General features: G+C 40.6%; 1 protein-coding gene across 1 annotated transcript in view; it reads left to right on the forward strand.

Annotated features, from left to right (window-relative positions):
* Positions 1-12,344, forward strand: part of LOC134801519 (uncharacterized protein DDB_G0288805) — a 38,789-nt gene that overhangs the window by 22,609 nt on the left and 3,836 nt on the right. Inside the window, exons 7-13 of the mRNA XM_063774131.1 lie at positions 192-381; positions 2,724-2,846; positions 4,504-4,545; positions 4,719-4,788; positions 8,961-9,118; positions 10,224-10,904; positions 11,506-11,864. Of these exons, the coding sequence (XP_063630201.1) occupies positions 192-381; positions 2,724-2,846; positions 4,504-4,545; positions 4,719-4,788; positions 8,961-9,118; positions 10,224-10,904; positions 11,506-11,864 (1,623 nt within the window). The remainder of the gene's footprint in view (positions 1-191; positions 382-2,723; positions 2,847-4,503; positions 4,546-4,718; positions 4,789-8,960; positions 9,119-10,223; positions 10,905-11,505; positions 11,865-12,344) is intronic.

The raw sequence follows: 12,344 nt of genomic DNA on the forward strand, positions 1-12,344 counted from the left end.
GTGGGCTACATCGGAAGCATAAACGTCACATTTACGCCTCGCGCCAAAAATCTGACGGCCCCTATGCTGCCCCCTATACTTCATGCACGAGGCCTATGCTAGAAATAGATTCATTTTTCGAAAGGATGTCTACGATTTTATTGTATAAATTGTATTAGATCTGTGTTAACTTTATACTTTTTCTTCGGTAGGGTCCGTCCGCGTCCGCGTACGTGACGTACGTGTCGTCGGCGGACGCCCTGCGCGCCATCCAGGGCGTCAACAACGTCGCCCTCGACGGACGGGTGCTCAAGGGCTCGCTCGGCACCACCAAGTACTGCGCCAACTTCATGAAGAACCAGCCCTGCCCCAAGCCCGACTGCATGTACCTGCACGAGCTAGGTATGTACACAACGACGGCAGGTGCTCAAGGGCTCGCTCGACACCACCAAGTACTGCGCCAACTTCATGAAGAACCAGCCCTGCCCCAAGCTCGACTGCATGTACCTGCACGAGCTAGGTATGTACACGACGACGGCAGGTGCTCAAGGGCTCGCTCGGCACCACCAAGTACTGCGCCAACTTCATGAAGAACCAGCCCTGCCCCAAGCCCGACTGCATGTATCTGCACGAGCTAGGTATGTACACGACGACGGCAGGTGCTCAAGGGCTCGCTCGGCACCACCAAGTGCTGCGCCAACTTCATGAAGAACCAGCCCTGCCCCAAGCTCGACTCCATGTACCTGCACGAGCTAGGTATGTACACGACGACGGCAGGTGCTCAAGGGCTCGCTCGGCACCACCAAGTACTGCGCCAACTTCATGAAGAACCAGCCCTGCCCCAAGCCCGACTGCATGTACCTGCACGAGCTAGGTATGTACACGACGACGGCAGGTGCTCAAGGGCTCGCTCGGCACCACCAAGTGCTGCGCCAACTTCATGAAGAACCAGCCCTGCCCCAAGCTCGACTCCATGTACCTGCACGAGCTAGGTATGTACACGACGACGGCAGGTGCTCAAGGGCTCGCTCGGCACCACCAAGTACTGCGCCAACTTCATGAAGAACCAGCCCTGCCCCAAGCCCGACTGCATGTACCTGCACGAGCTAGTTATGTACACAACGACGGCAGGTGCTCAGGGCTCGCTCGGCACCACCAAGTACTGCGCCAACTTCATGAAGAACCAGCCCTGCCCCAAGCCCGACTGCATGTACCTGCACGAGCTAGGTATGTACACGACGACGGCAGGTGCTCAAGGGCTCGCTCGGCACCACCAAGTGCTGCGCCAACTTCATGAAGAACCAGCCCTGCCCCAAGCCCGACTGCATGTACCTGCACGAGCTAGGTATGTACACAACGACGGCAGGTGCTCAGGGCTCGCTCGGCACCACCAAGTACTGCGCCAACTTCATGAAGAACCAGCCCTGCCCCAAGCCCGACTGCATGTACCTGCACGAGCTAGGTATGTACACGACGACGGCAGGTGCTCAAGGGCTCGCTCGGCACCACCAAGTACTGCGCCAACTTCATGAAGAACCAGCCCTTTTTTTTTTTTTTTCCCAAGCCCGACTGCATGTACCTGCACGAGCTAGGTATGTAGCTGAGTCGATTGATTCGTATAAATCGTATAGCCTACTTTCTGAGCCAGACAAACGAGTAAAGATTGGCTGTACCACTGCTCGAAAACGATAACGCACCGTGTACCCAGCAAAATGGATGACGAAAACGCAACGTATTAGACACGTTACTGCGTATACGCGGCGTCATGCGGTGTGGCCTCCCTGAATTCTGTTAATCCTATTTTTTTTTAGGTTTCTGTATAATAGTTTTAGTAGTGACAGCTATAACATAACAAATAAAAAAATACAAAGGCAAACTTGTCCTTTTTAGAGATGACTGTTACGTAACCACTAGCCGTGGCAGTGTGTAACAGTGAAGGTATTTTATGTGTGTCAACGCACGCAATGGCACAATAAACCTCGTATTTAGTGCAGTCACTTTTGCTAGACTTATATCGACCGGGATATGGACCTTTTGTATTGTTTTCTAGCTCCCGATATTATCCCGATATTTATATTTATATTGGGAGTTCGAAAAGAATACAAAATCACTGTCCATATCCCGGTCGATATAAGTCTAGTGAAACTAACTGTGAATCAGTCGCTTTTGTTCCAATGAAGTAATTATAATGTCAAGTCACCATATAATTTACGTCCCATGACCTAACGTTGAACATAACTAGTCCAGTGGCTAAGAGAGGTGTCTAGGCAAAACTAGTCGCGCCCGAGAGAAAGCCAAACCTGTTTTATGTAATTATACACGGAGCCTGCGTTATTATTCGCAGTAGAATTCGCCTCAAAACATACTTTTGCAGTGTGTATCATAATTCATGGCATTATATTTCAATCTGCAATTTTTTTTATCACGTCGGCGGCAAACAAGCATATTATATTCCGCATGATGTTAAGCGATTAGCAGCGATGGACGCTTGCAACCAAAGAGTGCCTCGAATGACATTATAGTCGTTCGTTTTGTAGCTGGCCCCGAACTGCTAATCCTTTGTCTATTGTAAGTAAAACCTGCATAAAGGATCGGTCATTGATTTTTATATGCCCTACGTATCCACCTCGCAGTATGGCTAAGCATAGAAAAAACACTCTGCATTTCATCTTAATCAGTTCGCGCGTTGTGTCTAGTGCACCGCGCCATTATTTACATCAGTTCAATGTTTGTATAATTTCCAGGTGATCCTAAGGCGTCGTTCACCAAGGAGGAGATGCATGCCGGCTTGCACCAGGTGTATGAGCGCAAGCTGCACAACCAGCTGCTCCAGCAAGGGAACAAGCCCGACGAGAAGCATAGCGCAGGTTCGACTAGGGCAATCTTATTACGTAGCATATGGACGCGTGTAGCTAAGAAAAAACCAATATGTGTTTGTAGGACACCACGGATGATTACGTGGCTTCGTACGATACTATTTTTCGACAAAAATACTATGAATACTAATGATTTTATAAAGCCAATCTGTTATAAAGTGATTCCAAAATACACTACCTATTGCCATCCTTATGGCTATTACAATAGGCTATTTGACTTTAATTAATATAAAGTATTTTACACCGTGCAAAAAATAAAGCACCAGAAAATTTATAGTGAAACGTAGAAAGCAGTTATTTTTAGATACTATTTCCATTTTAAAACCCGTGTAAAACTATAAAGAGTAGGTAATTTGATTGTGACGTCACATGCTAGTGTTTCATATAAATTCCATAGTAACAAATCGTTTTCACAGTTCAAAAAAAAACTGATTTGACTAGTAGTCAAATAGGGTAATTCGCTAGTAACTGTCCACCGGCCAATAACTGGCCACCCTAAACTAAAAATGAATTATATTCACCTATAAACATAATTCATTTTAGTATAAGGTTTCAATAACTGGCCATCCTTCAATAACTAGCTACCTTATACCTTAAAAAATGAATTCTGTTTATAAATAAATAAATAAATAAAAAGCCTTTTATTTCTCGCCAATATAACGTACAAACACATAAAATTTAAATAGTAAACACAAAAAGACATGCTTAAAAAGTCGCAGTACATTTTCATAATTATGTCCCTATCCTATCATGCAATAGTTTGATGAATTCCTTATTGTTTTTCATTAATTACTCAATAAGTGTAATATTTAATTAAATTTAAGATTTTCATGTCATTTCATTTCAAAGATAGAGTCAACAAAATGCAGATAATAATTTAAATGTCAATAGTCAATAGTAATAGGTATAATAATGAAGTATAAATAGCAATGTCAAGCGAGAACCCCTCTTAGCTGAGGGTAAAGGCCTCCTCCAGCGATGACCAATGGTTCTGTTTATAGGTGAACAGAATTCATTTTTAGTTTAGGGTGGCCAGTTACTGGCGAATTACCCTACCTATCGCCATCTTTATCACTATTACAATAATCGAGTAAAAGAGCGATACAGCACCACACATAACATTACAAGGTGTAACAGTTTATTGCACGAGAATATGCTAAACTATTGAATGGCTTTTCCAACGGCTTTCATTCAATCGGTGCAGGATAGATACTGATATTATTCTAAACTCAAAAACAAATCTACGCTACAGCATAGAGAAAAAAATACATAGAGTTATTACTCCATATTATTATCAGTACTGCTACTTGACAATAGATGTTGCAACGACAGTAAAATCGAATGCTCAACAATTTTCAGCTCATATTATAGCCAGATTAACCGGAACTCTATTTTCAACTCCTTTTGCTTTTAATATTAGTTGTAAATTGTTGTTCAGTACAATTTTCGTGAGTCGCGACACTAGAGAATTCTAGTATCAAGTAGCGGTACTCATAATTCCGCTACTCGATGCTAGATGTCAACTGCAAAAATAACAGTCTTTTTGGTACCAAAACTGATGTATGGAGTGAGTACTCGATTCTTAATACATATATTTCTCTATTGCTATAGCGAATTGTACTGTAATTCTGCCTTCTTTTTTCCATAGGTAACTCTAGTACGAATGCAGAAAAGAATAGTACGAAAGAAGGTAAGAACCGAATAAATCTCATTTTGTATTGTTACATTCTCTTTAATTTCAGTTTTCAAATATAAAAAAAAACATTCTAGTCTATTTTACGCACATTTGTTTGCTGGATTTACTTATTGCAATTTTAATTTTTGTAAAATAAAGTGTTTTAATAAATAAAATGTCATCCGCAGGTAATCCGTCGAACTTTATACCGACAACAGTGGTCACGTCGTCAAATATAAACGTAGTCAGTTCGTCTAAGTGAGTACTGTCTCAATTTACTTTTATTATACGGGTGTTTTTTAATAACCTGCAATATTTTATGACGTGAATACTCATACAATATAAATAGGTGTTTAATAGTTGGTCATACTGAGCAACTTTTACCATGGGACCAACTCCGAAATCGCGAATCAATAAATTGACTCTCCCATAGAAAATGGCAACATCAGACCAGCCAAAATGTAGGGTAATTCGCCAGTAACTGGCCACTTTTAGTAACTTACCGCCCTTAACTAAAAATGAATTTTATTCACCTATAAATAGAATTCATTTTAGTATATGGTGGCCAGTTATTGAAAGCTGGCCAGATATTGAAACCTTATACTAAAATGAATTCTGTAGGTGAATAGAATTCATTTTTAGTTTAGGGCGGCCAGTTACTAAAAGTACTACAGTTACTGGCGAATTGCCCTACGAAACAGGCAAATTTGATATGACCGATGTATGCACATCGTAAAACATTGCAGGTTATTAAAAAAAGTATAAAGTTATTATTTCTTTCTACAAAACTTATTATTTAAAATACTTAAAACTAGTTTAACCCTTCAACTTCGAAATGTTAAAGCTCCCAGGCATTATTTTTTAATTTTCCATAGATTTTTTATAAAATTGCGACCGTAGGTGGCCGAGTTTAATCGATGTCTTGTTGATAGATTAATAAACTCATCACTTTTCAGAGTCAAATTAAACACATATTATTAAAAAAAATTATATCAAAGGAAAAAATTGAAAAATTACGCTGCGGCTTCAAGTAGGGCTCGCGGTCGTGTCCGGGTTTCGTGTACACGTGTTCGGTACCCGTTTCCGAACTACACGTACACGGTTTTCTGACCCGTTCTACACGTGTAGTCGTGCACACGTGTAATTAAGATCCGTGTATCCGGGTACCCGTGTACCCGTGTACACGGCGAAACGGACCTTAAATACACGCGGGCCTAACCCGTCCTTGGCGTGTAGCGGAGATTGTAGTAATGTATATATGGATGTTCAATGTGATTGATATGTGTTGTACCAATTTAATTTATTTTTCACCTCAGCAGCTCGAACAAGGGTACTTTGCTAACAGTGAGCAAAATGCGATTTTGTTAAAGGAAAATATAACATATTCCGTTCGTGGTAGTTTCAGTCAGAGATGGGCAAAATTCATTTGAATGACGAATTACGAATGAGAATTACCAAATCATTCGCGAATGACGAATAAATTTTTCGAATGATCATTCGTGTTCAATTCATTCGCGAATAATTTATTCGGCGAATAAAATAGCCCACGAATAAATTATTTGCGAATAATATTGTCGAATAGTTAGCTTACAAAATAACTATTTAGCTGTTTTATATCCCAATAGTAAAAAGAAAATGTTTTCTATCGGTTTATCTGGTTGGTTGATTTGAGGTGTGGAAACTGGGAATACGCCTCATGTATTGGCGGTCACGTGGGGCGAGAACAACTGGAAATACACCAATAATGGGGTATTCCCGTTTGTCCCCTTCGGGAATATGTGGGAAAAGACAAACAATCTTTCCCATTTGTCCCCACTTCATTAAAGCAGGGACAAATAGGAACACACCATTAACGGGTGTATTCTTATTGTTCCCCGCCGGGAACAGATGGGAATAGGCGCTGCATATAAAACATTTCCATTTGTCCCTCATGTATGGCGTAGGTCACGTGGATAGGGGACAAATGGGATTACATCAATAATGCACCCATTATAACCAATAATGGGTGTATGCCCATTTGTCCCCGCGGGGAACATATAGGAAAAGAAGCCGCATATAAATATTTCCCATTTGTTCCCACCTTATTTTTGTAAGGACAAAAGGGAACACACCATTTTCGGATGTGTTCCCATTTGTCCCCGCCGGGTACAGAAGTGATAGGATTTGCATATAAATATTTCCCATCTGTACCCTCCTTATTGGTGTGGGGACAAATAGGAACACACCATTTTCGGAAGAATTCCTATTTGTCCACGCCGCGAGAGACATTTGGGAAAAGACGCTGCATAGAAATCTTTTGTATCGGCACCAAATGGGAACACCAATATCGGGGACAAATGGGAACACCATAACTCATATAAAACATTCCCATTTGTCCCCGCCTCATGTATGGCGTAGGTCACGTGAATCGGGGACAAATGGGAATACACTAATAATGCACCCATCATTACCAATAATGGGTGAATTCCCATTTGTCTCCGCGGGGAACATATGTGAAGACCCTGCATAAAAATATTTTCCATTTTTCCCCATTTTATTGGAGTGGGGATAATTGGGAACACAATTTTCGGATGTATTCCCATTAGTCTACGTCGGGAACTGATGGAATAGGTGCTGCATATAAATCGTACCCATTTGTCTCCGCCTCGGGGACAAATGGGAACACCAAAACTCATATACAACATGCCCATTTGTCCCCGCCTCATGTATGGTGTAGGTCACGTGAATCGGGGACAAATGGGAATACACAAATAATGCACCCATCATTACCAATAATGGTCGAATTCCCATTTGTCTCCGCGGGGAACATATGTGAAGACCCTGCATAAAAATATTTTCCATTTTTCCCCACCTTATTGGGGTGGGGATAATTGGGAACACAATTTTCGGATGTATTCCCATTTGTCTACGTCGGGAACTGATGGAATAGGTGCTGCATATAAATCGTACCCATTTGTCTCCGCCTCACGTATGGCGGCGGTCACGTAGGGCAGGAACAAATAGGAATACACCAATAAAGAGTGTATTCCCATTTGTTCCCGCGAGAAACTTATGGGGAAAGACGCTGCATAGAAATCTTTTGAGGTGGGGACAAATAGCAACGCCAATATCGGGGACAAATGGGAACACCAAAATTCATATAAACATTCCCATTTGTCCCCGCCTCGTGCATGGCGTAGGTCACGTGAATTGGAGACAAATGGTAATACACCAATAATGCACCCATTATTGGTGTATTCCCATATTACTAATAATTACCAATAATGGGTGATTTCCCATTTATCTCCGCGGGGAACATATGGGTAGACCCTACATAATAATATTTTACACAAATATCGGATGTATTCTCACTTGTCCCGGCCGGGAACAAATGGGAATAGGCGCTGCATATAAACAATTCCCATTTGTCCCCACCATGGATGGCGACGGTCAGTTGGGGCCTTTCCCAAAATTTTGCTTGGCTGTAAAATACGCTGCAGTTGCATACCTATTCAGATTTGCCATCTGAGTGTGTATTACAAAAATCCTTCGTGTAATTTATTCGAATAATTCATTTCTTTTTCGAAATTCTAAACGAATGGTTTATTCGCGAATAATTTATTCGCGAATATTAATCTCACCATAATTATTTAGATTAAAAATGATTCGAATAATGCCCAACTCTGGTTTCAGTAAGCATAACTATCTACTTTTGTATTAAATAATCATTTAGGTTTATATAACACTTTAAACTCTCGCGTTTTGTACACATAATTACACAAACGGGTCTACCGCGATATAATTTCATTGTTTTTACATTTAATTCCGACGTTTCAGCTGAGTTGCACCAGCTGTGGTCACGGAAAGACTGACGTCCCAACAAATGGTAACATGGTGGTGGTGGTATTTAGGTTTACTTTAATTATCAAAAAACTACATCAATGAAGAAACTGAAATACCAACAATGAAGTCAACGGTTACTAAGATATTGTTAATTTTAATCTTGATTATTGAAACAAATTGTACTTACCTACCTATTATTGACATTACAAATCAATCCAGTAAAACTGCAAAGTAGGTAATCGAATCTTCCTAACCTTCCACATGTTCAATCGTATGTCTTCATAGCACGAATCTCCGCTACACGAGAGTGAAGGGTCGAACCGGCGGGTAAATAAGATCCGTTATTTCGTGTATCCGTGTACCCGTGTGCACGGGTACCCGTGTAAACGTTTCCGAATCCGGGCGGGTTCGTGTAGTTCGGGTTCTTAAGCCCGGCGGGCTTAAGAACACGGGTACCCGTGTCAGCGTGTAACACGTGTATCGGGAGCTCTAGCTTCAAGTCCTGCCGGAAGCGTAATTTTTCCATTTTTTCCTTTGATATAAAATTTGGAATAACGCTCGCAGACGTATCTGCATGTTTAAAAAATTGACATATTATTTATTTTCAGATCAAAGAAAGAATCGGTAAACGGTAGCAATGGTATAGAAGCGAGCAATAGTAATGGGGTGAATGGAAACGGCAAGGAGGCGTGGCCCAGTCTCGGTTCATCTCCCCCTTCAGACAGCCCCGTCGGCAAACAGTCCAGTCCCAAACCACAAGCTCAGGGTGAGTCGGGGTTATTGGAACCAGGGGTTATTAGGGCTACCCCACACTAGCGTCTTTTGAGCGTCGACAAATGTCCAACTAGCCTCATTAGTCGTCTCTTTCACCCAACCAGTCCTCACTCCTCCCCCTCACACCTAACTTCACCTAACCACTCCTCGCCACCTATGGGGATCTCGCTGAGGCTGTGGGGTCCTGCGGTGACCGCTTTCCATCTGGCGGGCCTTATGGTTTTTGCCACCAAAGTTGTATTTAAAAAACTTACAACGCCCAGCAGAAGTTTTACCAGCTGTTGGGCTTGTTCCCTGGGGCCGATTGCATAACAACTTGTAACTAATAATATTAGCGGAAGTCTCTTTCCAATTCCTTTGATTAGAAAGAGACTTTCGCTAATATTATTTTGTTATGCAATCGGCCCCTGGATTCAAAAAGGTTGAATCAGATGATACTTTGATGGTACATATATATAGTCTGGCAAACCAAATTTGTCAGTAAATAAGAACAAATAAAACTAAAAACTCCCTTTCTTTTTGGTGTTAATAACACAAAGACAGTTTGATTCTCTGTGTGATCTGTGTCTATGTTTGAAACCAAACTATGTATACTAAAATGTCTACATAGAAAAAAATGTTTACGATAAATGGAAAATATTTCCTTTTCGTTTCGTGCTTAGGATTTTTCTTTTATACTTATAGTCAAAGGGGTAATTTGTTGCAGGTAAAGCTGTAAGAAATACAATTAAAATACAAATACGAAGAAAAACTGTAAATTCAATTGAGAAAACGGGAATTACCCGAAGTAATAATACTATTGTCTAAAAGTATTGATGTTGCTTAGCCCTAAACTTGGTATTTATATGAGTTTACTTAAGGTTTTAACTTAAAACCTTAACTTAGCTCATTTTAAGGCACTTTCCCTCCAGGGCCCATTATTTTTTTCCACACTGTATGTATATAAATGGTCACAGATTTTTGTAAATCTTTTTTTATGTTCTCTAAGGCGCAAGCGAAGCTAAAATGATTGATTTATTTTTTATTTGCCAACTTTAGGGTTAAAGCAAAGTAATTCGCCATAACGGCACTTGCTAATAATAAACGTAAAATTTCAGTAAAGTCACAAGAAAACGGCACATCAGAATCTTCCAGTCCCACACAAATGCAACCCGCTCAAAAAAGCGACCACAGCGACTCCAAAACGAACAGGACCCACAAAGACAGCACAAACGGCCAACCCAAGAAGAGCAAATCCGAAGCGAAAAACAAAAAACATAGCATTCAAGTTCAAGAAAGCGAACCAGAGGAAGAATCTAAACCAAGCATCACACAGAGCTCCGTCTTCGAAAACGACACACAAAACTATCTTAATAACGACTTAGACGAGCTAGAATCAGACAGACACAGCCTTTTAGAAAACCACGATCTACTCCACAACAGCGACCACAGCCTATTAGAAGATGACACACATAATCTACTAAACGATGTCAATAATGAAATAATGCTGCATAAACAGAGAGAAATGCTCGCGGGCTTAGTTGATAACCATATGATAAACCCAATGAAGAGTCACCTAAACGGATACGGGCTTATAGACAGAGATACTATGAGTTATATAGGTAATGATAGGCATAGTCAAATTAGCCAAGGTCTGATGGAAAAGGAACTGTTGTTGAGGGAACGCAGCCGGAGCGAGATGCTGATGCGACAGAATGAGATGCTAGCGAGACAACACATGGAGCCCAAGCATTATATGCAGGGGAATATAGGGCTTGACTCCAATAGTGAATTATTAGGTAAGACACATTTTTCTAAAAGTTAGTTTAACTTTGAAATCATAATTAGAAAAAAATATGCGAATAACTAAATAATAAATTACACAGCAAAAAGCCAAGGCGGAGACAAAATCCACAATGTAAAAAACATCTGCAACACCCTTTAATAAAATTAGAAACTTACGTTAGTAATTATATACAATATTACAAAAAAAAATCAGGTCTTCTCTAAACATTTTCTCACTTATCTATAACTTATCAAATAAGTTTTGTGACTCTTATGAGATTTTTCCCAATCAAATGAGAGGTCTGCTGTGGTAGTCAAAGTAAGAAAATACTAACTTATTATTTTCATCCAACGAAGGCAATGAACACAAAGTAAGGTCAGGTGGGCTAAGAGAAACAGTTTAGTTTTCTCGGGGCAAGAAAACAGTATGTGGATTCCCTACAACTACAAGCGTTTATCTTGTCCCTGTGTTTCTCCTACCCCATCTAACCTTATGTGCTAATTATGACTAGATAACTAAAAGATTGTGCCATTAAAAACACCTGTCATTTTGCATGGCAGTATGTCTCCTACATTTGAAATTAGTCTGGTTTTTAATTAGTTGTTTTATTTCAGGTGCTAATTATCATCCGAATCCCAATATGCTTCCATTCGGCATGCGCGTCGAACACGCATCGCCACTTCAAAATAACATGCAGAACAACATGCAAAACAATATGCAGAATACCATGCAAAATTCCATGCAAAACAGCATGCATAATAGCCTCCAGAACAGTATGCAAAACACGATGCAGAATAATCTTCAGAACAGCATGCAGAATAGCCTTCAGAACATGCAAAATAGCCTCCAGAATAGTCTACAGAACAGTATGCAGGGTAGCTTGCAGAACAGCTTGCAGAATAACATGCACTATGTAATGCACAATTCACATGCGGGCCCCGTGCCCAACGGTTTTGAAGCTCCCCAGTCTTCGGTAAGTGTTGTTTCTATGTAATTTTATTATTGGGTGAATAATTAATTATCATATCATTCAACTTGTAAATAAATAAATAATAATAATAAATAAATATTAAGGGGACAATCTTACACAAATCGACCTAGCCCCAAACTAAGCAAAGCTACTACTAGGTACTAGGCGACGATATACATACGTATATAGATAAATACATACTTATATACATAGAAAACAGCCATGACTCAGGAACAAATATCTGTGTTCAACACACAAATAAATGCCCTGATCGGGATTCGAACCCGGGACCATAGGCTACACTACCCACTAGGCCAGACCGGTCGTCAAGCAGTATAGTTAATAATATTTTACTTGTCCATCTTAGGCAGCTGTTTGATTAAATAGCGGTGAGAGCGCCAAGCGATTGACTATATTCTCGCGCAAAAAACAATCGCGTAGATGTAGGTGTCGTATCGAGAAAAGAAATTCGTATTATGGTCG

Source organism: Cydia splendana, chromosome 22 (assembly GCF_910591565.1).
Source record: "Cydia splendana chromosome 22, ilCydSple1.2, whole genome shotgun sequence".
NCBI lineage: Eukaryota > Metazoa > Arthropoda > Insecta > Lepidoptera > Tortricidae > Cydia > Cydia splendana.